At 41.0% G+C, this 27,170-nt stretch overlaps 1 protein-coding gene across 1 annotated transcript in view; it reads left to right on the forward strand.

The window, feature by feature from the left end:
* Window positions 1-26,480, forward strand: part of Atg14 (autophagy related 14) — a 39,536-nt gene extending 13,056 nt beyond the window's left edge. The window contains exons 2-10 of the mRNA XM_013012331.1: window positions 4,519-4,581; window positions 5,181-5,223; window positions 8,302-8,383; window positions 12,126-12,363; window positions 15,430-15,659; window positions 16,341-16,458; window positions 17,527-17,617; window positions 17,696-17,781; window positions 23,923-26,480. Coding sequence (XP_012867785.1) covers window positions 4,519-4,581; window positions 5,181-5,223; window positions 8,302-8,383; window positions 12,126-12,363; window positions 15,430-15,659; window positions 16,341-16,458; window positions 17,527-17,617; window positions 17,696-17,781; window positions 23,923-24,229 — 1,258 coding nt within the window. The 3' untranslated portion in view covers window positions 24,230-26,480. The remainder of the gene's footprint in view (window positions 1-4,518; window positions 4,582-5,180; window positions 5,224-8,301; window positions 8,384-12,125; window positions 12,364-15,429; window positions 15,660-16,340; window positions 16,459-17,526; window positions 17,618-17,695; window positions 17,782-23,922) is intronic.
* The last annotated feature ends 690 nt before the right edge of the window (window positions 26,481-27,170 follow it).

The following is a 27,170-nucleotide window of genomic DNA, read 5'->3' on the forward strand; positions in this document are numbered from 1 at the left end:
GACCAACATACCAAAAAAAAAAAAACCCATCCCCCCAAAAAAAAAACTAAAAAAAGATGAAGAACATAAAGAAACAGCAAATTAAATGTATCAATAAAAGATGAAAAGATGTCCAAATGGACAAATAGAGAGATGATCTGGCGCCAGTGGCTCACACCTGTGATCTTAGGTACTTAGGAGGCTGAGCTCAGAGGATCAAGGTTCAGCTGGGGCAAACAAATATAAGGGATTCTTACAAATTAACCAGTAAAAACAAAACAACAAAGAAAGCACAAAAAGAACTGGAGATATAGCTCAAGTCGTAGAGTGCCAACAGTGAGCAAAACAGCTGAGAGATACCCTAGAGGGCCCTGAGTTTAAGCCCATCACCAACCTCTACCCCTCTTTAAAAAAATGAGAGGATAGTAAGAATAACAGAGACCTAGAAGAAACATAAAATGTTTGGTTTGTGGGGGATTCAGAAGGTGGGTTCTGTCACCCACTGTTGGTGACCTTATGAATCATAGAAAGTATTTTAGAGGAAATTTAAAGATAATTGCCAAAATTTTGCAATGGTGGCCATTCAGTGAAATTCTATATACCTATTAAAGAATGAGATGAGCCAGTCTGTTCTGGGATGGAAATGCTTTATGACATGGATCCACCCACTTCCCCCAACCTATTTTAAGATAAAACATGGATGGAAGTCTGAAGGTGGTAACTGTCTATTTATCTTCCTACTTCTTGCTGGGAGACATACTGAGAAAGCACAGGATAGTAGAATGAATATTGGGATGGGGAATGTGGAGAATGGATGAGTGTCTGGAGTGAGCAAGTGACATTCTGACCTACCCAGATTCCTGAGTATCCTCTGCTGTTGAACTTTGTTAGTACTACCTGTTTTTAATTTCTTTCATGAAGGCTAACAAGATCCACTAAGAACTGTTATCTTTGGCTTATTATTCCCGCTATCATCCATATATTTGTTCTTAAGGGCTTTTTGTTTGTGTGTTTCTATTGTTTTTGCTAACAAAGCCCATGAGAATCAGCTGGCACAGTAGAATCAGCTGGACAGAGTTGTTGCTCATTTCAGTTTGTTTTAGTGCAAAGTCACATTTTTATTTCAGATCTGAAAGGAGAGCACTGAAGATTTTTGCTCCCATCCCAGTCTTCTGCCTGGTCTGAGAGTCTTGTGGGTTTGTCATTTCCTTTAGCTTATCAGAATCACCATGTTTCCCTAGATGAATCACCACGTTGCCTTTGTGGGGCTGAAGTAAATACCACACTTATGTCATTTCTAATACAAGGAAATTGAAGCAAATAACAAGTGGTATGTCCAAGAATGCACCACTGCAGAAGAATGTCTAGTTCGGTATCCTGGATCATGCTTGCATTTTAGGCACATGGCAAATGCCTGATAATTAATGAATCCCTGTGCCTGTCTCATTCTGGTTTGGTTTCTGGGTTTTCCAGTCCTGTTTCATGTAGTTGCCACCTTACTGGACACTGTAGTGTTATTCAGTAGGACTTTCTACAGTGGTAGTAGACATATTCTGTGGCCATGCTACTCCAATTAGGTAAGTATGCTCTTGAAATGTGGTTAGTGCATGTAAGGAGCTTAGTTGCAAGTTTAAATGTGAGTGGTGTCATTTTATAACTTCGTAATTATGTCACATAATACTGTTTGGTTTGCTTTTTATTTCTCTACTGATTTTTAATACCACCCTGTGATACATGAAATGATTTGCCTTTTTGTTTAATATTATTGTACATTCTCAGTGAAGATCATTATCAGGTCATGTTATCCCTCCATTTACAAATAGATCTCTTGATGTGTTTCAAACACTAAGATTGTAGAAACAGTGTCTTAAGAGAGACTTCTTTGGCAATATTATTTTTGCAGCTGTGTGTCTCTATTTGTTTTCTTAACATATTATTCTATGCTAGGAATTTAGAGGACATCAAAAGTGTAATCTTGGACACCATACCATGTTATTGAGCCTTTTGGCATTATCCTCCCCTTGAAAATAGTGAGCCACTGTTTGCTCAGTTCATAATCAGTTCATGATATTAGTCATACTCCCTCATTCCCCAAACCCTGGTAATGCAACAGGCCGTATTTCAGATGCTCAGTAGTCATGCGTGGCTGGTGGAACAGCACAGATCTAGAAGATGTGATACCACTGCACTCAGTAGATGTATAATGCACATTCTTTCAAGTGCTAATGGAATTTTCAGAGGCAGACCAAAACCAAGGTCTTGAAACAGTCTCAAATCAAAACACTGAAATCTCAGAGTATTATATGACTACATCAGAATTAAAGTTGAAGAGAGTAACACATTATCTATAAAGTTCCATATAGTGTGGAAACTAAACAATTATACTTCAAATTTTATGCAGCAAGAAGAAATCTCATGGAAACTTAATAGCTTCACACTGAATGATAATGAAAATACCTGTACCAAAATTTTTAATCTGCAAGTGAAACAATGCTTAGAGGGAGATAAATGGATTTATTGGATTATGTTACAAAAGAGGAACATTTGCAATGTAGGTAGAACTGCAGATCATTATGTCAAGGGAAATGGGCCAGACAAAGAAAGATATACCATTTACATGCAGGGTCTTAAAAAAAAAATGGTGGTTCACACCTATAATCCTAGCTTCTCAGGAAGCTGAGATCTGAGGACTGTGGTTTTAAGCCAGTCTGGGAAGGAAAGTCTGTGGAATTTAGCTCTAATGAACTAAGAAGCCAGAAGTAGAGCTGAGGCTCAAGTGGTAGAGAGCTAGACTTGAACAAAAAAGTTAAAAGGATAGTGTCCAGGCCTTGAGAGCCTTAGTACTGGCACACACAAAAACAGTGGTCTAGTAGAAGTAATTTAGAATAGTGATACCAGAGGTTGGGAGAATAAAGAAAGAAGATACTAAGGTACAGTTTAGAACTTCTGTTATGGTACTGTATAGAGAATAATTATAGGTGGCAATTATGAAAATTGTGGTCCACAAAGATAGGAGTTTGGATGTTATCACCATAAAAATGGTAAATGTAAAGATATGCTTAACTTATTTTTATGCTATACATGTGTTAACCATGTGTGTGAGAGAGTATAATTTTTATATTTTTTTATGTGCCAGTTAAAATCAATCTTAAAAAGAGAAGTGAGGGGCTTGGAATGTGGCTTAGTGGTAGAGTGCTTGCGTAGCATGTCATGAAGCCCTGGGTTCGATTCCTCAGTACTATGTAAACAGAAAAAGCCAGAAGCAGCACTGTGTGGCTCAAGTGGTAAAGTGCTAGAGCAAAAGAAGCTTAGGGACAGTGCCTAGGCCCTGAGTTCAAGCCCTAGGACTGGCAAAAATAAATATATAAACAACCAAACAAATAAAATAGGATTGAGCCAGGCATGGTGATTCACACCTGTAATCCCAGGACCTGAGAGGCTGAGGCACAAGGGTCCTGTGTTTAGGACTTGCCTGGGCCATATAGTGAGAATCATGTTATTCCAGTGGGGAGGGGAAGAGGGAAGAAGAAAGCAAGCAAACTAAACTAAAAATAAAGTATCTGGAAGACAATAAGGGGGGGGGGGTGTAGAAGTTTAACAAACAACAAGAAAATTATCAGCACTAGCCGGGCACCAGTGGCTCACACCTGTAATCCTAGCTACGCAGGAGGCTGAGGTCTGAGGATCATGGTTCAAAGCCAGCCCGGTCAGGAAAGTCCATGAGACTCTTATCTCCAATAAACCACCAGAAAACAGGAAGTGGTGCTGTGGCTCAGGTGGTAGAGTGCTAGCCTTGAACTGAAGAGCTGAGGGACAGCATCTAGGCCCTGAGTTCAAGCCCCACAACCAATAAAAAAAAATTATCAGCACTGTGGTACCTCTTTCTTCTGATAACTTTAAAGTAATTTATCACCTTTCAGTAATCCATGACAAATTAGTGAAAAAAAATGACACTCTAAAAATTATGACTTGATTTACATGAGAGGGCAGGATTCAATTAAGCTCAGCAATTGAAGTTATTTATATTGGAATCCTCGATGTGCTTGTATTCAAATTCATGTTAGTATTCTGAGGTGCATGTTTTACAAAGTAATCTGGGTGATGGGTGCCAGGGAAAAATCTATAGAAAGAAAGGAAGGTTGAAGATTTGTAGTCTTTTTTTTTTTTTTTGGGTCCGGTCGTGGGGCCTGAACTCTGGGCCTGGGCGCTGTCCCTCAGCTCTTCAGCTCGAGGCTAGTGCTCCACCACTTAACCAAAAAAACAACTCCGCATTTTTCTTTTTGCTTATGTGGTGCTGAGGAATCGAACCCAGGGCCTCAGGTATGCAAAGCAAGCGCTCTACCACTGAGCCAACTTCCCAGCCCCGATTTGTAGTCTTAAAATAACTGAATTCCCAGGGTGAATTCCCTTTGGAGGAGGTGTATGTTTACTTTGAGAGACATTTTCAGAGTGCAGAAATGATGAGCTCTTGGGAATTTAAATGGTCTCACTGAGTTCGAGAAAAGGAATATTTAAATAACCAGTATTTTTTTCTTCTAGGTTTATTGACAAGAAAGAACGGTTAAGCCAACTTAAAAGCAAGCAAGAAGAATTTCAGAAAGAGTGAGTTTTTTTAGTTTGCTTTTTAATTTGGGGAACTTGTCTGTCACCATGTGGGTTAATCTGCTGTTAGGTTATATAGATATGTGGATTGATAAGTTATTAAGTTTAACGTGGTCTTTTTTTTTTTTTCTCTTGTCGGTTGTGGGGCTTGAACTCTGGGGCCTGAGCGCTGTCCCTCAGCTCTTCAGCTCAAGGCTAGCACTCTACCACTTGAGCTACAGCGCCACTTCTGGTTTGCTGGTGGTTTATTGGAGATAAGAGTTTCATGGACTTTCTTGCCCAGGCTGGCTCTGAACTGTGATCCTCAGACCTCGGCCTCCTAAGTAGCTAGGATTACAGGCGTGAGCCACCAGCACCCGGCTTGGTCTTCTTTTTTTATGACATTGAAAAAATATCAATGAATTGCACAAGAGGGGTTCATTTTGATAGCTGTAGTACTAGCCTTGAGAGGTAGGGCTGGAAGGATCAATTGAGCCCAGGAATCCACAAAGAGCCTATACACAATATAGCCAGACTTACTCTCAAAAATAAAACAAAAAATAAAATTTAGAAACTGATTTCCTACTCTTGCTTATTTTCTGTATCTCTTTCCCATACAGAGTATTAAAGGCTGTGGAAGGAAAATGGATAACAGATCAATTGGTGAGTTCAAAGGATTATTTATGTTAATGTTCCTTAATGCTTGAAGCTACAGAATTTTATGTGGGAGAACATGAAAAATCATTTTGAGTTGTGGCCTTCTCAAATATTTCACTGAAGTACCAAAACCAGGGTATAGGCAATTAAACTATGGAGCCATCAAAAGATAATTAGGAAGTCTGGTATTGGCATAAGAATACAAAGGAATGACTTTTTTGGCAATAATTATTTATTAAAAAAACATACTCCATATGGCTTAATAGTTGAACCTAAATGCATAAAATATTGAAAGAAAGAATATTGAAGAGCATATCGACAGATGACATAAAAGTTTGTTTTTATATTAAAGATGATAAAAATTTACAGTTAAACTGAAAAAATAAATATAAAGATGAAAACAAAAGAGTTTAGCAGCACTTAACACTTACATTCCTTGTTGATGGGATCATCCATCAATTCATTCTATTTAGGGACAGTTTGGTGGTGGCTGTTTTTATAGAGCTCATATAAGGCTTGTTCCAGGTGTAAGTGGTTGAGCACTTACCTAGCTACACAGGGCCTGAGTTAAAAAACCCATAATCAGCAGGCACTGATGGCTCACCCCTACTAGCAGGCTGAGATCTGAGGATCCCGGTTCAAAGCCATTCCAGGAAGGAAAGTTAATGAGACTCTTTATATCCGCTCTCAGGCCTTGAATTCAAGCCCAAGGACCAGTACACACACACAGACACACACACACAGACACACACACACAGATACACACACACACACACGAAGAAAACAGTGCCAAAAAAAAAAACCCAAAATAAGCAACAACAACAAAGAAAAACATGGTAAAGGCACATACAGTTTGTCCAACAATTTTCCTCCTGAAGAAATGCCTATGAATGCAGAACTTTATGGTGAAAGAAGCTGACTTATCTGCAGTCCTGGTGGTGGTGAAATGAATCTGTAAACATTCATAGCCATTTACATAATATGTAAATATTATACATATCTTATTCATGTATTATAATTCACATAGTATGTGATATGGCCATCAATCAGGAGGAGATAAAAACCCATAGTGCTGCCTAGCTGTATTATAATTCACATAGTATGTGATATGGCCATCAATCAGGAGATAAAAACCCATAGTGCTGCCTACCTGTTAAAAAGAATGTGTTGAAGTCAGGAGCTGGTGGCTCACACCTATAATTCTAGCTGCTCAGGAGGCTGAGATCCGGGGATCACAATTCAAAGCCTCGGCAAGGAAAGTCTATGAGACTCTTATCTCCAATAAACCATCAGAAAACCGGAAGTGGCACTTTGGCTCAAGGGGTAGAGTGCTCACCTTGAGCTGAAGAGCTGAGAGATAGCGCCCAGGTCCAGAGTTCAAGCCCCACAACCAACCAAAAAAAAGGTGTTGAAATCTTACATGAAAGCCCACAAATATGCACAATTACTATGTCAATTAAAATTTCTTTTGATGAGTTTTAAAATACATGGTCTAAAAGGAAAGAATGTCTATAATAATTTTTAACAGAAAAATAAAACAAGTAGGCTAAGGTAAATTTAGATTCTACCTAGGCATTTATACTCTAAAAATCTAAAACCATACACATCACACTTCAGTTTTAAGAGATTACTCTTGGAGGCTGATCTGGGGGCTGCAGGGATTGTAGCATGGTAGAAAAGTGCTTGTTAGCATTCACTAACTAGGACCTGTGTTCTATCTCGCACCCTAGTGTATGCACATGGCATGTACACAGAGCCATTACCCCTTGTGAATATACAGGAGTCAGGCAAACAGTCATATTTTCTACTTTTTTTTCTCAACCACAAGAATGTATACTTTTTTGTTACCCATATTTGTAATGAAAATAAATTTTGCTTATGCTGTAGATATTATGAGAAAAACGTGTTCTATTAATTTTTTTGAAATCCCTGTAATGTCTGTTTATCAAAAAATTTGAATGTTGATGCTTAAACACCTTTAAGGGTATTTAATTTTCTTTTTTTTTTTTTCTAAGTCCATCACACCCTCTAGGTCTGTCCTTAAATTGATCTGGTTCTAGGAGAAGTCGCTTCCCTACCAATCCTTATCTACAGTTACAGAGGCATTAAGGAATAACCATGTTTTAATTCATTCTTGTCCATCCTTTAGACATTTTAAGGGTAGCTGATTTTACCATTCCAGCTGGTACCTGGTTTTACCATTCCCTGGTAATAAGCAAAAACAATTTTATGATTCATATAATTTCTCAAGGTGTTTCAGAAAATAATTATTTGATTATATACCAAAAAACAAAAGCAAAAAATACTTTTGGCTGGATACTGGTAGCTCATATCTGTAATCCGAGGTACTCTGTAAAATGAAATCTAAGTCAATTTGGGGCAGACAAATCTGTGAGACTCTTTCTCTAGTTAACCATCAAAAAGCCGAAAGTGGAGATGTGGCTCAAGTGATAGAGCCACTAGCCTTGAGCAGAAAAAATCAAGCAAGAACACAAGGCCCTGAGCTGAAGCCCCACTACTGGTTCAAAACAAAACAAACCCACCAGCTTGAGTAGGAAATTTTATTACTGTGCAGTTAGTGTTTACTTTATGAAGTGAGATACTGTAGTGATGTTGAGCATTAAGAATGTAGAATAGCATAACTATAAGACTTGGTGATGATCCCAATGTTCTGTATCTACCTTGCCAAACTAGCCATGGATGGTGTTGACCATTTGACATTCAGGTGTAGTGTAAGGAACTAATTTTATGTCCGTTTAGTCAAGTTTTAAATAACCTTGTATGTCTAGTATTGGACAGAGCAAATTTAGAGACTGTCCTTCAACATTTTTCTCTGTGCTTAATTAACTCATGGAAAAGAGCTATGAAAGTTTTTTTTCCTCCCTTAATTTCCTAGCAACCAACTCCATTGAGCTAGAAAAAAAGTTTTCTTTTTGGAGTCTACCACAGTTAGAAAACCTTTAACCAACATAATTATCAAATCTTTTCTTCCTTTTTTTCTGAAAATGAACAGTGATCTGGAGTAGATATTATTACTTGATCATGACACCAACATTTATGACATTTATGGCTTACATTTTTCAGAGATGGAAAATAATGTCTTGCAAGATGAGGATTGAACAGCTGAAGCAAACAATATGTAAAGGAAATGAAGAAATGAAGAAGAGTAAGTAACTTGCCCCCTTCCTGCCAGCCCTGACCAAAAACTCCTGGGAATTCCGAGAGAGAGAGAGAGAGAGAGAGAGAGAGAGAGAGGGAGTGTGTGTGTGTGTATGTGTGTGTGTGTGTGTGTGTGTACACTGAAGTTTGAACTCAGGGACTGGGCCTAGTCCCTGAGCTTTTTTACTTAAATCTGGCTCTCTACCCCTTGAGCTATAGGTCTAGTTCTGGCATTTTGGTGGCTAATTGGAGATAAGAGTCTCACAGCCTTTCCTGCCTGGGCTGGCTTCGAACTAGGATGCTCAGACTTCAGCCTTTTAAGTGGCTAGGATTACAGGCATGAGCCACCAGTGCCCAGCTCATGGGATTAATAAAATAAAGCAGTGAAAACCAGATGAAGTTGGAGCTACAGTGATTTGGAGTTTACTTCAGGTTGAAAATATTAAATACTTGTAACTAGTAGTCTTTTAGATTTTGGATTTTTAAAAACATTTTAAAATATTTGCATGTAGATGAAATGCCGACTCACTTTTTTCATTTTTTTGGGTTTTTTTTTTTTTTTGGTTGTGGGGCCTGAACTCTGGGCCTGGGCACTGTCCCTCAATTCTTCAGCTCAAGGCTAGCGCTTTACCACTGAGCCACTTCCGTCTTTTTCTGTTTATGTGGTGCTGAGGAATGGAACCCAGGGCCTCATGCATGCAAGACAAGCACTCTACCACTGAGCCACCTTCCCAGCCCAACTCACTTGTTTTTCAAAAACAACTTTATACATATAGCCTGGAAGCAATTATATAATGTGTTTTTTAGCATGTTGCATTTGAGGTTAGGTGTAGAATTTTCTACTTTTGATAGCATGTTGACACTCCAGAAATTCTGGATTTGGGAGCATTTCAGGATTTAGATTTTCTTATCAGGGATGTTCAACCTGTATTGGCTTTCTTTGTCCTTGTAAAATAGTTATGTAATGGATTTAAATAAATACATTTATAGCAGCCTTCAATAACTTGTTTCCTTTCTCTCTCTCTCTTTTTTTTTTGTTAGTCCTGGGGCTTGAATTCAAGGACTGGGCATTGTCCCTGAGCTCCTTGGTGCTCAAGGCTGGCGCTCTACCACTTGAGCCATACCACCACTTCCAGCTTTTTGTCTATGTGGTACTGAGGAATCAAACCCAGGGTTTCATGCATGCTAAGGCAAGCACTTTACCACTAAGCCACATTCTGAGCCTTCAGTTTTGTTTTGTTTTTTGTTTTTTTTTGGTCGATCGTGGAGCTTGAACTCTGGGCTTGGGCGCTGTCCCTGCATTCTTCAGCTCCAGGTGAGCGCTCTACCACTTGAGCCATAGCATTATTTCTGGTTTTCTAGTGGTTTATTGGAGTCTCAGGGACTTCCCTGCCCAGGCTGGCTTTGAACCGTAATCCTCAGATCTCAGACTCCTGAGTAGTTAGGATTACAGGCGTGAGCCACCAGTGCCCAGCTCATGAGCCCTCAGTTTTAACATTAGAAAGGGCTGAGGATATAGCTTAGCTTAGAACATGTGTTTTGCATGTATGAAGCCCTTGGTTTGATCTTGACACCATGGAAAAGAAAGTGAGGAATATTTGCTCCCATTTGTCTTAGCTAACAGGAAGCACATTCTCAATTGGGAGTCACTTGTAATAATTATTAATTTTTGCCAAAAGCACAGAATACTGACCTTCTTTTTAGTGAATCACCTACCTGTTTTAATCTATATACAATTTTCTATTACCTTTAAATACTTTATACTTATCATAGGCAGTTGTAAAAAATTGAAATTAGACATCTTAGAAACATGTATTTCTAAAGACCATAGTTGAGGTTTATAGTGAGTCATCATCATGCCTTGCGATGCCTTTCTTGTCCCCTGGTTGCCTTTAGAAGCAAGTATTTAATAGTGGTATGTAATGGTGTAAGAGCTTCCTTTGAAATCGTCCTAATGAGGTGTTTGTATGGAGTTGCACAGGACGAGCAAGTTGGAGAAGTAGGCCTGCAGGTGCTCAGAACTGCAGGCCTCCGGGAGCCATGGAGTTTTGCCTGTGTTCTCCTGAAGACTTGGCTTCAGCAGCAGCAAAGGGTTTTACTTAACATCAGTTCACCCTCCTTCCACACATTCCCATGGTGTTCAGTGAGGGTGTGCCGCTGGCATTTGTGAACCCTCTGAACTTGCAGAATGTGCTGAGCATGCACATTCTCTGTCAAGCACATTTAAAGCTTTGGTCTGCAATTTTGAACAGGGCCTAAACCCCAAAACAAAAGCATCCACAGAAAGTAAAAAATAATAATAATAAAAGATTCAAAAGATGAGGGAGGGAGAGTGGGGAGAGAGAGAGAGGGAGAGAGAGGTCTTAAAGAGGTAGACCCTAACTGGGCACTGGTGACTCACGTCTATAATTCTAGCTACTCAGGCAGCTGAGATCTGAGGATCACAGTTCAAATCCAGCTCAGGCAGGTACATCTGTAAGACTCTTTATCTCCAGTTAACCACCAGAAAAAGGGAAGAGGAGCTGTTGCTCAACGTGATAGACCTAACAAAAGAGCGTAGGGACAACGAGTTCAAGCCTCGTGTCTGACCCAAAAAAAAGAGGTTGACCCTGTAACAGTAGTTTCTACCCCTAGCAAATGATGGGAGTGACCAAAACTGGTAAAATCTAGACAGAAAATCCTGTAATCTTTGAGTATCATGGTAATGTGCTTTTGCCATGCTGAAGAAAAAGTTTTGGCTTACTCTGGGTTTGTACTACTCTGGTCTTGACAGGTAACAGTTTGCAGATTGACAAGCCCCGCTATAGCAGCACTGCTCTGGATGGCCCACCTGCCATCTCTGTTTTTTAGAAGGCAAATACAATCTCATTCCCACCTCATAGTATGGAAACAGTTCTAAAGTTTAAAGCTCATGCATAATAAGTTTGCTACCCAGTAGTATTTTTTAACTATGTTATTGAAATACATGTTCAGAAAAAGGGCACAAATTATAAATGGTAGAGCCTGATGAGTTGTTTCTCCAGAATCTTCTCATTTAAGGTTTTATAGCAGCAAAATGGAGGGACAAAGAGTGAACAGATACATCAATGTACTCACTAGACACTATGTTGAAAATGAACTACACAACTAGGGAGTGAGGATAGAAGGGAAAAACTGGGAGAGAGGGAAGGAGTAACATCGTGCAAAAAGAAATGTGCTCATTAGTTACGTAACTGTACATCACCTTTATAATAATAAAAACTAAAGATTGAAAAAAGATAGAAGGCATAGACAGTGAAAAGTTATATGTAGTTGTAGAGTGATCTGTGTTGCAGCCTCTTAGCTTATTCCAAGAAACAAAAGTAGACTACAGGAAGACCATTGAATATTTTTTCATTTATGAGGAGATGGGAGAGAGAAAAAGACATTTCTGAGTTCCTAGTCAGCTCTGGTTGCTGATGGGGTGACTGAGATGATGTTCAGCGACTTTAAGAGTGATTATGGTATCAATTTAGAAACTGTCCTTAAAAGAAAAATCTGACTTGATCATGGCTTGGACAAATCCATGTGAGCAACTACAAAGAACTTAGGGATTGTGAAAATTAATGAGCTTTTTGGAAAGTAAGCTGGTGTTAGAACTGGAAGACGGACCCTTACTGAGTTACTTGCTTTCAGTGTCAGTGCTGGGGGGAGCACTCAGTTCTTGTGGGCATCTACGGTACACACAAGCTGTGTGCAGTTAATTGTTGGTTATGATTTGTTTATCTTAGATTCTGAAGGCCTTCTCAAAAACAAGGAAAAGAATCAGAAGCTTTACAGTCGAGCACAAAGGCACCAAGAGAAAAAGGAGAAGATTCAAAGGCACAATCGCAGACTTAGTGACCTGGTAGAAAAAAAGTCCATTGACTTAAGAAGTAATTATGAGCATCTGGCAAAACTTCGGCGATCCCATATATTGGAGCTCACTTCTGTCATTTTTCCAATCGATGAAGTAAAGACTGGTGTGAGGTACAGTAAGCAAGGCTTCCCACTTTAAGAATGGGTCAAGTTCCAAGTGCTGTTTCTCAAGTGCGTCAGCACTTCATTTATTGGCCTCATTCTAGGGTCATTGGTTTTCCTGGTAATGAAACTTAAGTCTTATCTGCTTCGGCAAACAGTACACTCTGCGTAAAGTTGGGTTGGCAGCCAGGATTAGGGGTGGGGCCCCCTGTCCTGTGGACAAGTCTGTCACAGAGCTTCTGGGTGACTCACTGATTCACACTATTTGCTGGGTCATGTCACAGTATCCAGCTAGGTTACTAATTAGTTGCCTTCTGTGAGACACAGTCTTGAACTTAGAAATCTTATTACTTGTCTGTTAAGTGGAGATGGAAAAATGCCTACCACACAGAATGATCGTGAGCTAATATGTAAGAAAACATCTAGTATTTAGAGTCTCTTAGATGGGGGGCAGCAGGTGTTGTCTTAGCCTCTTCCCAATAATGACATTTATCATATTAGCTGCTTTTGCGACAGAGTACTGTGATTTTAGTCTTAAGAATCCTTGGGAATCTGGATAGACAAGACTGGGTGTCCTCACCTTGCTGTTCGTTATAGTCACATTATCTCTATAATAAGATTTCTTGTTCCTTTGCATGTGAGAGAGATAAAAGTTGACCTTCCAGTTGCCAGTGACTTATACCTGTAATCCTACTCAGGAGGCTGAGATCTGAGGATTGCAGTTCAAAGCCAGCTTGAGCAGGAAAGTCTTTGAGACTCTTTTATCTCTAGTAAACTACTCAGAAAATGCTGGAAGTGGTGCTGTAGCTCAAAAGTGGTAGAGTGAGTGCTAGCCTTGGGTACAAAGAGGCTCAAGGACAGCACTCAGGCCCTCAGTTCAAGCCCCAGTTCTCTCCCCCCAGGGGGTGGGGGGGGGAGATTGAGCTTGGAATTAGCATGGTACCTCAATTCCCAGACCTATATGTGTCACCCAGTAGGTTGTGATGTGAACCACTGGCAGGGCAGAGTGCAAACTCAGAAATCCCTCTCTGGCTGCCTGCTTCACACTGCTTTTCCAGCACTTTCTGTCTTACACACAAACACAAACAATGTGTCTGTCCACTGTTCTGTCCCCTCAGCATTGGTACCTTCCATGGCTGCTCATGAGGGATTTTTGTCCTATCCTGTAATCTAGTTGTTTGTGTTGTTTGTTCATTAAAGTCTCACTGTGTAGCTGGCCTCAAACCTACATCCCTTCTGCCTCAGTCTCTTGAGTGCTGGGATTGTGGGCATGCTCTACCACACTGAAGTTGTTCAGAAGTTTCTATTTCACTTCATGGACACTGGTACTAGCGGCTCAGAAGCTAGGGTAGTAAACCCTCCGGTGCTTTGACACAAAGCAGGCAGGGACACCAAAGCAGAGTGGTAGTTATTATAGTCACTGTGACTGGCAGGTTTTTCCTTTAAGTGACTTTCATTCAGTGTCCTCAGTACAAAGTAAAAGCGGCTGATCAAATCTTGAATACATGTCTTGCTGCCAGGAAGTGTGCATAAAGCCCTCTTGCTGCACACTGGGAGTTGGCTCAAAGAAGCACTCATGAAAATGAGCTGCAAGCTAAAAACCAGCTGCTTGATTTGGGGGGCAGTTTTCAATTGGAAGAACAACCAAAAGACTTAGATATTAAATAGATTCTTGAAAATGTAAAACAGTGTTAATTTTTACAGTTTTGAAATTTAAAAGATTTTTTTTTTGATAGAAATGTGCCATGCTAAACCAGGTGCCAGTGGTCCACCCCTATAATCCTAACTGCTCAGGAGACTGAGATCTGAGGATTGCGGTTCGAAGCCAGCCCAGGCAGAAAAGTCCCTGTGAGACTCTTACCTCCAGTTAACCACTGAAAAACCAGAAGTGGAGCTAAGGCTTATAGTGGTAGAGCTGTAGTTTTGAGCAAAAGAGCTCAGGGACAGAGCCCACACTCTCAGTTCAAGCCCCACACCTGACCAAAAAAAAGAAAAAAAGAATTTGCTTAAGTACAGTGGCTCACACCTGAGGGGGTTAGAGTTTAAGGTGAGGCTGGGGGGAAAGTTCACAAGTACTGTAAAAAATTAAAAAATGTTATAGTAACATGTGATGGCTTATTTCTCACAAAATATTTTTAAAGAATAGAAATTGGTATTTATTGCTTAGCTTATCCCTGGAAAGTTTGAGAGCAGCCCTCCTCTAAGGTATGTAGACCATATTAACTGGCATAGGTCTGTCTGATTGGCAGTTTAAATTTCTAATCATTTAAAATTATCAACAGCATTCATTTTGTTTTGGGTGCTGGTACCAGGGGCTTAAACTCAGGGCCTGGGGTTGTCCTTTTTCTTTTTTGCTTAAGGCTGAAGTTCTACCACGTGAGCTACAGCTCCCACTTCCAGCAGAGGGGGAGGGGAGGGGGGGAGAGAAGGAGAGAGGGAGGAAGAGGGAGAGAGAGAGTGTAATTGAAGATAAGGGTCTCAAGCTGGACACTAGTGGCTCACACCTGTAATCCTAGCTACTCAGGTGGCTGAGATCTGAGGATCATGGCTAAAAGCCAGCCTGGGAAAAAAAAGGCCTGAAACTTATCTGCAATAAACTACTCAGAAAAGGCTGGAAGTGTTGCTGCTGTGGCTTAAGTGGGAGAGCACTAGTCTTGAGCCAGAGAAGCTTAGGGACAGTGTCCAGGCCCTAAGTTCAAGTCCTAGGACTGGTATGAAAAAAAAAAAGTTTCACAGACTTTCCTGCCTAGTCTAGCTTTGAATTGCCTTAGATCTCAGCCACCTGAGAACCTAGAATTATAGGTGTGACTGAGGATATGAATTTTTAACCATGTAAACCAGGTGTCCAAAGCCATGTATCCTGAGAATCTGGCTCTGGGTGCCACTTTCTCCATGCTGTATGAGCTTCTGTGCCACAACAGGTTTGATAATCATTGTGATAGTACCCACATGTCCACATATTCCAATCAGTTCTTTTGCCCATGGGCAACTTTTCAGTGTTCTCACCTGTCTGGCAAAAGTGTTGTTGCCCCTTGCAAATCCTCTCTTGAAATCTGTGTATCTCTTGATGGTTAGAGATCCTGCGGATGTATCTTCAGAGAATGACAGCGCCATGACCTCCAGCACTGTGAGCAAGCTTGCTGAAGCCCGGAGGACCACTTACCTTTCTGGTCGATGGGTCTGTGATGATCACAATGGCGACACCAGCATTAGCATTACAGGGCCTTGGATTAGCCTCCCTAACAATGGAGACTACTCTGCCTACTACAATTGGGTGGAAGAGAAGAAAACGACCCAGGGGCCTGGTGAGAACAAAATATTCTTAGAGAACTTGGTGTGTGTGTGCATGCGTATAACTGAACAGTTCAGTGGCATTTGGCACACCCTCACTTCTGCACAGTTCTGAAAAACCACTCCATCAATCCGAGCTGAAACTAGGGGAGCATGCCTGTCAGTGCCAAGCAGCCATCTATAAATCCTCTCTTTTGGACAACTATCTGTCAGCAAGGGTCTTTCTGAGAGCATTTACTTACATCTGTGTATTTTTCTTTGTGGTACTGGTGGTAGACTCCAGGCTTTGCCATGTAATAAGCACCCTACTGTAGAGCCTGTAACTCCCCAGCTTTGGGTTTGGGGAGGATGCTGCTATGATGCCTAGGCTGTCCTTGAATTTGAGATCTTCCTGCCTTCACCTCCCAAGTGCTTCTATAACTGGTGTTTGTCACCACGGCTGACTTAAGTTGGGCATTATCATGTCCAGTTGGTTCATATGTGGTCTGTTTAAGCCTGCTTCACCTGTTTAGATTCATTTATGATACATTCTGCTCAGCCAAAACAGTGGACCAGTTATGCCTGGCCAAAGAGAAAGGCGTAAATTTTACTATCAGTAATGAAATGATAAAAATAGAAATGAAAAAAATCTTGACTCCCCTTATTCTTGTTGAAGGCAGAGGCACTTTGAGCATGACGGTTGTCTTCCTTTTCAGACATGGAGAACAGTAACCCAGCTTACACAATCAGTGCTGCCCTGTGCTATGCCACTCAGCTCGCCAACATTCTGTCCCACATACTTGATGTCAACCTTCCCAGAAAGCTGTGCAACAGGCAAGTCATGGAGTGTAAAATGACATCTTCACCAAGCACAGTGTTGCATTCTCCTTGATTTCAATTCATGAGAATCAAGAATTTTAATATTATCAAGCCCAAAGAGGTGTAACAAAAAGATTAATTTCAATATATGAATTTTGATTCATTTCATCTTACAGTTGCATGTGAAACCTGAGACCAAGAGAATTCATGCTGGAGGAGAGGGGAAAAAAAGGAAAAAAATATGGATATTCATATAGAGTATACTTCAGATTCTAGTGTATAAGAACTGAATGGTTTTTTAAAAATAAAAACCTTGATATTTAAAGTTGAAAAAAAAGAGATACATACACATAGTTCCTGCGCCAATCCAGCTATCTTTGCATTTCAAACAAATGTAAACTTTTCCCTCTTTATATATCACTGGGTTGAAATAATCTTACCCACCCCTTGTTAATTCTTCAAGGACTGATTTTACACCTCATCATCTTTATTGTGCAAAGATGTCTGTAGAATAAATTTTTGTTTTTTATTGTAAAAATACTGTATAGAAGAGTTAAGTTATATGAGTAACATAATGAGTACATTTCCTATCAAGCATTGTTACCTCCTCCTTTGTTTTTCCCCTACCATCCCTTCCTGCCCCACACCCCAACTTCTCCCTCCTACCTCCCCCCCCCCAGGTTGTAAAGTTTGTTTCAAACATAGTGTCTTGTACATCTCATTGTTGCAATGCATTGGTCAACCTGTATCCTTATTTCAGCATTTTGTTATTTCCCTTCCCCTCCCCTAGAATAAACTCTACAGGTCGGATTAGTCAGGAGTTACAAATAGTTGTAATTTTAATTTAACATTACAGCAGTGTACTGGTAGAATTCTGCCTCAGAGCCTAAAGCTGGTAGCAAGCATGTCTCTAATCCTAGCAATTGGGAGGCTAAGGCAAGATTATTTTGAGTTCAAGACTAGCTATGTGCTACAACATAGCAAGGCTGTCTCAGATACTGCCCTATTCAAAAAGATGAACATTTTAACATAGAATTTCTGAAAAGAAAATAAGTAAAACTTTACAAACCATGTGTTTTACAGTGAATTTTGTGGAGAAAATCTCAGCAAACAGAAATTTACTCGAGCAGTGAAGAAATTGAATACAAATATCCTTTACCTTTGTTTTTCTCAGGTATGGAAAAATGTGATGTAAACTAGCTTTTAACTTGTTACATATTTGAAAGTATTCATCAAATCTTGCTTTTTCTAGCATGTCAACTTAGATCAATTACAACCACTGCATACTCTCAGGAATCTAATGTATCTGGTCAGTTCGAGCTCTGAACACCTTGGCAGGTAAGCTGAGGGTCACCTGCTTTCTCCTAAATGTTGTTTTTTTATTATTGCTCCTATGGAGTGTTGTGTTTTCCCACAGAGGCTCCATTACCCTATCCCAAATTTTCCACAGTTGTGCCGTTCTGTGTTGAAGGAAACAGTGGCTAATCATATTTGAACTTTTATACCTGCAAGAAAATTAGTCTCAATCATGTCTAACACTAAAGTATACCCAAATGTTCCTGGAGTCTAGCTGCCTCTTGCTCTCCCTGAACACCAAAGGGCATTTCTTATCATCCATATCTGTTTTCCTCTTGCCTGCTTAGTGTCTTCTGGGTCTCATGTACATTTTCTTTTGTGCCTGCATGTTCCTTGCTTACCATATCAGTTCTTCACAAATTTCTTTCTATCACTAGGTAAATCTGCTCACCATGTGTTAGAGAGCAAGGGATTAGAAGTTTATGTAGTCAACTGATTTGAAATCCACTCCCTTTAAAACAAATCAGAAGCAACAAAGACTAATAATTTCATCTGTGATCTCCTCAGTGGATTCTTCTTTAGTTTTGTTTGGTCCAAATCAGGGCCTTATACTCGACCACTTGAGCCATGCCTCTATGCCACTGCACCAGTACCCATTATGGATTCTTTTTAGCACATCACAGCATGACTCATCTTTGGTACCATTCATGTACATCTGCTCTAGTTTCTTCCCTTTTGATCCTTGTGCTTAGCAATACATGCATACGTCTCTGCACAGATAGAACATGGTAATGTATTTACATGTTTCAGGACTACAGAGAAAAATGGGCTTGTGTTAGCACAACTGTCAGCTAAAGTAGGTGTTCTAAGTCTGTTTAAGGTAGGCCGCCCTTAACTATGATGTTCAGTTGGTTGGGTATATTACATGTATTTTTTTTTCCAACTAAGTATCTAAGTATCTTTATTCACATGTATTAAATGACACATACTAAGGGAATTTCCACTTCAAAGGGCATTTCCACTTCAAAAATGATAATGAAGGATGGCCGTGGCCCTATTCAAAGTATAGTATGGATAGTTAATTTTAACAGGGCAGAGACAAGAAGATTGGGAATTTGAGGCCAGCTTGGATTAGAGACCCTCCCTGTCTCAACAGCTGCAATAAAATTGTTAGCTGTTAGCATGCAGATTCGAGAGGGCAACTAGAAAAGTATTAGAAAATTGACAAAGTATAAAGAATCCCTGAAAAAAAAATCATGTATTTGCAGAAATCTATGCTAGAGGTGTCATTTGACTTGGCTAATCACAGTTCAGTAGTGTTGGGACAGTTGGTATTCATGTGGGGGGAAGAGTTGGATCCATATATTCCATACAGAAAAATTAGTTACAGGCAATACAAAGTACTTTATTTTAAAAATATAAAGTAAGAGAAAAGACAATGTTCTAGAACCATAGGGTGGGGTGAGAATTTCCAAGCAAGCCACAAAACCCAGAAACCATAAATCAAGGAATTACTCATTTTACTGTATAAAAACTGAATGTCTCTAGCAAAAATTGCCACAAACTTTAACACAAAGTTGAAAAACAACAGAAGAGATCTGAGGATCATGATTCAAAGCCAGCCCAGGCAGAAAAGTCCATGAGATTCTTATCTCCAATTAACCACACTTGAGCTCAAGTAGTAGAGCCCTTACCTTGAGCTGAAGAGCTTAGGGACAGCGCCCAGGCCCAGATTTCAAGCCCTGTGGCCAACAAAAACAAGAAACAAAACACATACACACACAACAGATAGGTTTTTTGTTTGTTGTACGGTCGTGGGGCCTACAGATCAGGAAGTAGAACTTCAAAACCTTTGTCACAGCCACCTTAGAGTCAAGGCAGAGGGCACAGAAGAGAATCTATGTGGGACCTCATGTTTCTATTCATACAAGCAGAATTGTCAGTGGAGCCAGTGCTTTGCCACTTGAGCCACACCTCTAGTTCTTTCAGCTTTATTTTTTAAGATAGGACTTAACACAAACTTTGCCTAGGCTAGCTTCCAACCATGATCCTCCTGCTTCTGTGTCCCAAGTTCAATTGTGCCATCACATCTGGTGAGAATCTCATTCTAGTTAACACTATAAAGACTGACATACCCTTTACCCTGAGTCACCTGTTGTTAATACTTCACCCTTTTTGCTTATCACTTGCTCAGTATCTCGGTTCCTTCTGTAAATGCACACACAGACATATATCCACATAGATTTGTTTTGTTGACCCTTATGAGGATAAATTACATAATTTATGACTCCACTCCTAAGTACCCTGTTATATATTTCCTAAAAGTATTTTCTTAAGCATAGTAGTTATCAAGCTTAGTAAATTTAATAAACATTGATACTGAAACCTGATATCCACATTTGTGATTGTCAGCAGATGGCCTATTAAACTTTAGTTACATTTTGCTTCTATTAGGTACACGAGTGGGGATTTCACTGTGACATTTCCATGCACATGTGCAGTATATTTGAGTCAGTCTCTCTGTCAGAATATTCTCTTTAAACGCGACATGCACTCCCACCCCCTCACCTTTGAGGTACTTGGGATTGAATCCAGGACTTCGGGCTAGGGAGGGTACTCTACCACTTCAACTACCCTCCCAGCCTTTTTTTGTTTTTGAGGTAAGTTCTCTCTAACTTTTCTCCGGCTGACCTTGAACTGGCAATCCTTCTTCCTCCACTTTTGTATTGGCTGGGATTTCTGATGTGTATCACATTGCCTGATTTGGTTTCTTCCCTTTAATAGTACTTTGACGTGGGGTTTATCTGATGTCGTCTGTCAATTCCACTTGGGCTCTGCACTGGGGAATATTGCCCTGGCAGGCATCTCCTGATACTACACCTGGCTACACAGTGTCTATTTGCCCCTCATTAGGATCTCCACACACAGGTGAAGGCTTTGCGGTTTCCCATTTTGTAGTTCCTGTAGACACTTTTCCACCATGCAGATTCTGAGAAACAGTATTATATCCCAGGCCATTAAGGGAGAAAGAATTCTCTCCCTGGTTGGTTGGGTGTGCAGTCTCTAGCTCAGTGTGCACTAGAAGTAATGAGAGGGAGAGAGGTACTGGGTGGAGAAAGACCCAGGGGCCTCTCTCTGCAAGGGGGGTCTCAGAAATACAGAAACCAACATTGTAATAATAATTTTAAAAAAAACTGCTGCTTTAGGAATCTTCCTTTGTTGGTTTTCATTTTAAGTAACATAATTGAGTGCTTCCATGCCTGGTCCAGAGCTGTAAGGAAGGAGGGAAAAAGCCAAGTAGGCCTGAGTGGAAGCCTGGGAGAGTCAGGAGCGCAGCCTGGAGTGCAGGCTATGTTGTGGCTCCTTGAACTGCAAAGGGAGCAGCAGCTGCAGTGGGCCCGTGATAAAAGGAGAGAGGAAGACCCACTCAAATGAAAACTGCCAATGGGTAGGATGAGAACTAGGGATCAGCAGTGGGAATGGGAAGAAGTTATTTGCTGCTGTCATGCAGCCCTAGTGACCCCTGCCTCGGGGCATGAGGAGCAGAAGTGAGTTAGTGGCCCTCAGCCTGAGATGGGGTGGGCAGGATCCTACTGGGGAGTAGAGCTAGGTGGTGAGGGTCTGACAAGATGGCTTTGCAGTAAACCAAGGAAAAGGAGAAAAGCAACATAACAGGAACAGAAGTGGTCCACAGAGCTATGATGTGGGCTACAGTGTTCATTAGTTTGGCCGAGCTTGAAGGGAAGAACCCTACTCCCTCTGACCTGTCAAAATAATGGCCTGTGGGAAGGCTAAGGCCTAAAGAACTTGGGAGTCATGCTCCAGGGGCTCCTTGAAAATGTAAACTGCTCATTGGATATCCAGAAGAAAACCTTGTGGGTACATCTTCCCATTTACTTAATAATGTCTGAAGAACTGGGCGGTCCTTGAGCCAGCCAGAGGTTGCACATCTGTGAAGTACACTTGGGGCCAGTACAGGCCTTGTTATTCTAAAGACCAAAAGAACTTTGAGCACAGATAACTATATAACAGGTCATTTCTCATTTCTGTCTGTTATTTTTCCCAAACTATTATCAGTGAAACTTGAAATGAACCAGGGCTAGACGTACTTATCTTGGGGATCGCAGTAAGGAGATAGGAGGGATTGCTGCAAGGACTTGGTCCTACCTGTTAGCCAGATCTAGGGCTGCCCCTGTGGGGGAAGTACATGGAGGGGCAGCTGCCTGCTCTCCCAAAGCCAGAGCTGATAGGTCTTTGAAAGGGGACAAGGAAAAGACTGAGCTAGGTGTAGCGGAACACACCAGTAATTCCTGCACAAGGGCTAAGGCAGGAGGCTGGAGGAGAGTTGGAGGCCAGCCAGGACTGTCAGCACAGCCTGTGTGAGATTTGTTGTGTGGTTCACACACTGGTGCTGAGGGGCTGGCATAAGGTGAGGCCTGAGAATGGGTTCTTGGGATCTTTGAGAAATGAGTTCTCCTAAAATACAATACAAAACCGTGGAGTTGCTGCAGATGAATATACTGACTAGTCCTAGCTTATTCTATGTACCAAACATGTCCCTAAAAATTGCATACTGAAGTCAAGTGCTGGTGAAGCATGCCTCTAATCTTGTTACTCAGGAGTCTGGGATCTGAGGATTGCAGTTTGAAGCCAGCCCAGGCAAGAAAGTCTGTGAGACTCATCTCCAGTTAACTACCCAAATGGCATAAGTGGAAGTGTGCCTTAAACGGAAAAGCACTAGCTTTGAGCAAAAAACATCGAGGACAGGGCCCAGGCCCTGATTCAAGTCTCAGGATTGGCATGTGTGCGTGCACACACACAAACACACAATTACAATTTGATATTTTAAGACGTGCAGGAGCCTGCCATTGACAACAGTTCAAGGAAGTTTTGATAGTGTGCTTGGTCATCCTCTTCGGTCTTAAGAGTTTATGATTTAGAGTTTCCCTGGAAAAAGCAAGGAACATGTTTTTGTATACCACTTATCATGTGCTACACTAAATAGTATACCATAGTATATATATCATGTAGCTAGTTTTGTCACATTGGAATGCTGCATGATACTGCATGGGTACCACACTTATTTATTTATTTTTAATTTTATTTTATTTGTGAACTTACTGTACAGAGGGGTTACAATTGCATGGGCAGGATAATGCGTACATTTCTTACCAAGCATTGCAGCCTCCTCCTTTGTTTACCCTTCCCATCCCTTCCCTTCCCAGCCTCCCCCCTCCCCCCATCCCAATCCTTCTCCTTCCCCCCTCCCCCCCACTCCCTTCCCCCCACCCCCCCCGCACCGATGTTATAAAGCTCGTTTTGGACATGACAACTTGTACTTCTCATTGTTGCATCAGGTCCACCTGTATCCTTAAACAACTGGTTTTTCCCCATCTCCTCCACAAGTTATGCTGACATCAAATATAGTAAAAGCAGGGGTTATACTGTGAGGAAGGGACATACAAAGCAACAAAGAGATAATCTTAAAATGCATTAGAAACACTTGCATGAAAGAAAAAACATTAAAATACATATCTAAGGGTTCATTTTCCTGACATCACATTATCTGACCTTTTCCACTTGACTCATACATATACTAGATATTGCAAATAAGGGAAACCATGGGACCTATGTTTCTTTGGGCCTGGCTTACTTCACTTAATATAATTTTTTCCAAGTTTTTCCATTTCCTAACAAATGGGGCAATGTCATTCTTTCTGATGGAGGCATAGAATTCCATTGTGTATATATACCACATTTTCTTGATCCATTCATTGACTGAGGGGCATCTGGGTTGGTTCCATATCTTAGCTATGGTAAATAATGCTGCAATAAACATAGTTGTGCTGGTAGCTTTAGTACCACACTTATTTAAAACAGGAAGTCCTTCTTGGACCACCAGCATAGACTGGATGGGTTCTGTGTCAGTCTTCACAAATAGGTAGACTTGAGCAAAAATACTGTATTGTAATTTTAGTCCCAATTTGGATGGCAGATGTTATTGGGATAAAGTAAGCTCAGTTATAGATCGCCAGTGTGCACAGCACCTCAGGAGATTGTGCATTGCTGGCTCTGGGTAGCTTGGTCCCTTTGAGGGTGGGTCTTGGGAAGACAGCATCTGGCCTCTGGTTAAGTGAAACAGCCTCTGGTCATCTTAACATGGGCCCTTCTGTCTGCACACAGGTCAGGACCCTTTGAGGTACAAGCAGACCTTGAGGAGTCCATGGAGTTTGTGGATCCTGGAGTGGCTGGAGAGTCAGATGAGAGTGGAGACGAGCATATAAGTGATGAGGAAACAGACCTGGGCACAGACTGGGAGAACCTGCCAAGCCCCCGCTTTTGTGACATCCCATCCCAACCAGTGGAAGTCTCCCAGAGCCAGAGCTCCCAGGTGTCCCCACCCATCTCGAGCAGCAGTGCAGGTGGGATGATATCCTCCGCTGCAGCCTCAGTGACCTCCTGGTTCAAAGCTTACACTGGACACCGTTAGTGAGCATGGATCAAAACGGCCGGATTCGCATCATGACAGCTCTGCTGCTGTTAGGAACCTCATCTGCGTAGATAATGGTAGTGCCTGCAACACAGAGGTTAACCACTGTCAGTTGTTTAAAGCAGGGAGATGAGCATTTCTGCTTGTCAGGCGGTGGCCCGCGATGGATGATAGGGCAGAGGTGCAGTGGTCCCTCAGCCTACACAGCACTGGCGGGAGGACCACCTGTGGGGCCCTGCACCAGGCTCCACAGACCCCACCCTATGTTGTCCTATGATGCTGTCTCTTCCTCACACTAAGTTAGCTCTTTAGGTTGGTTGAGCCACAGGAAGTGATTTGTGATGATGATGATGATGATGATGATGATGACTTGAAAGGCAAAAACTAAGTTTATTTTTCTGCCATTGTTTTTTGTAGAGAGCCAGCAGCAATTTGAAATACTTGATTTCTTTATAATTTGGTCATCTTAGGGTTTTAGAGCCAAGAGCTGGGTCTCATTGCAGAGGGTGGTCTTTTTTTGAGGAGAGTAGTAGTTTAAAGCATTTCATTTGTTCCACTCTGTCATAGCTCATCACATTCCTGTTTTCTTCCCCCCACACACCAAAGAAACCAATGTCTTTTTCTGTAGAATCCACACTCACAAATGGAAGAAACACTAGCTGCAATAATGTCATATTTCCTGTATTCTGAGGAGAATCAAAATCAAGGTCATTCTTCCCTGCAGCATTTTCTGCCATCCACCCTATGTGCATTTTGAACAGGAACTTACTTCTGTGAGTAGGTATTCCCTTGTGTGAACTAAATGCCATCTGGACTCGAGTTAAAGCCATGTAACGAAGTGGCCTGCTCCATTCTCCCTGGGGGATTCAGTAGGTGGCAGGTGTTTACAGGAAAGCCCTTCTTCTGTTTGCTACAGGCCGCTCCTGCTCTACACTCCTTGGGCAGAATGCAGAGCATCTTTACAGCTGGGCCTATTCCACCCTGTCCTGGGGAACTTTATATATAACTTTCCTTCACCGAGAGGTTACTTTCAACCACCATGTCTTGTCATTTTCTTAGTGACAATCTTACAGAAAACTATGAGAGGCATTATGTATAAAATATGTAAATATTTTTTATTTTTAATAACTGCAAAAAAAATCCTATGTAATTCAAACAGAAATTCTAGAAAAACTCCCAACATTATTACCTATCTTCTTAGTGTGATTAGCATGATTATACCTCAGATCCATCATTCAGAGGTTTGCCATGCCCTAGCTGCTTCTCTTATTGTAATTATTATAGTTGGTACCTTGCCTCCAGAGGTCTGAGGTGCTCTATGGCCTTTGCCTTGGAGATTTTTGGTGTTGCTAGTTTGGGGTGGAGTTGCAGGAGGCCCACAGTCTAGGCTTTGTGAGTATCCCACATAGGGAGGAGACATGCTTCCCCTTGTGGGGCAAACAGCGTTTTCCTAAGTGCTTAGCCTCATGGTTGTTGGCTGAAATTCATAGAATGGATAACATAGAATGAACAAATATGAGGTGAAGCTAAAGAAGGGGACTCAACGAGACCACAAACTGATGGCTGGAGTAACAACACAAGGATGCAGGACGTTTAGGGATTGCTGGAGAAGGTACATGCTGGTGTTGATATCAGATAAAGGCACTTTATGTCTGGTTAAGCAATCAAAGCCTTTAATGGTTTTGAATATAAGCCAATATTTGGGTTTCATCATTTTGCACTGGATCCACCCTGTAAATACTCTTGAGTGTATATTTCAACCACTGTGTTTTTCTACTTATTGCTGCTCATTAAAATCTCTCCTTTAGGTGCCAGAATCATATATAAACAGCTTTCTTAAAAAAAAAAAAAAGACTGAGTTTTTCTTAAAAAAAAAAAAGAAAAAAAGAAAAAGCCATAGAACTTGCTGTTTTCAGTTTAAAATGATCCAAACGAGAATACTAGTAACATCCCACAGGCACCATACAGGCTGCATTAAATGTCTTACATTTTTATGTAATGGAATAAAACTAAGGAAAGTTTTGCACAGTTGTAACAAAGGAGAAAACAATATGTCACCCCACTGGGTATGGTGGGCAGGATTAGAATACTTCAGGAAGAAAGGGCATTTGGTATCCTACTTTTAAACCTACAGAGTATCTGTGGTGTGATGTTGAGGGAATTCCCCTTGTTCTGTCACTTCCAAACCAGTTTGAGTCATACATTTTCTAAACTTTTAATTGTATTATTGCAATAAATCTTTTTAACAGTACTTTGCTAATATGTATGTCTTTTTTGGTGCCAGTACTGGGGCTTGAACTCTACCACTTGAAACACAGCTCCACTTCTAGCCTTTTGGTTGTTAGAGAACAGAACAGAGCGCTAGGGGCTTACATCTGTAATCCTAGCTGTTCAGGAGGCCAAGATCTGAGGATCAAGGCTCAAAACCAGCCTGGTGGGCGAGAAAGTCCATGAAACACTATCTCCAACTAACTACCAAAAGGCCAGAAGTGGAGCTGTGACTCAAGTGGTAAAATACTAGCCTTGAACTAAGTAAGGGACAGCACCTAGGCCCTTAGTTCAAGTCCCAGAACTACCCTAGAAAAAGGTTATCATTTCGCTTAAAGGTAGAAGTGGCATACTTAATTTACTTACCTGAAATAGCAGGAACAATTCTCAATAAAAAAGAAAACGTAAAATAACAAAAGCCACATTGACTGCTGTGCCTTTTGTTGTAGGAAGAAGTGTGAGATACAGTACTAGGGATAGGCGTGATGGAGACTTTGGCTTCCTTTAGAAAGTGAAAAATGGTGGCTCACACCATTGAAGCCAGCCTGGGGAGCAAAATCCCAGAGACTCTTATCTACAGTAGGAAAAACAAGCAAAATGTCAGGCTGGAGATACAGTCCAAATAAGTAGAGCATTGAGTAATCAAGCCAAGCAAGCATGAAGCCCTGAGTTC

The sequence above is a fragment of the Dipodomys ordii genome, unplaced genomic scaffold, assembly GCF_000151885.1.
Source record: "Dipodomys ordii isolate 6190 unplaced genomic scaffold, Dord_2.0 Scaffold16, whole genome shotgun sequence".
Lineage (NCBI taxonomy): Eukaryota > Metazoa > Chordata > Mammalia > Rodentia > Heteromyidae > Dipodomys > Dipodomys ordii.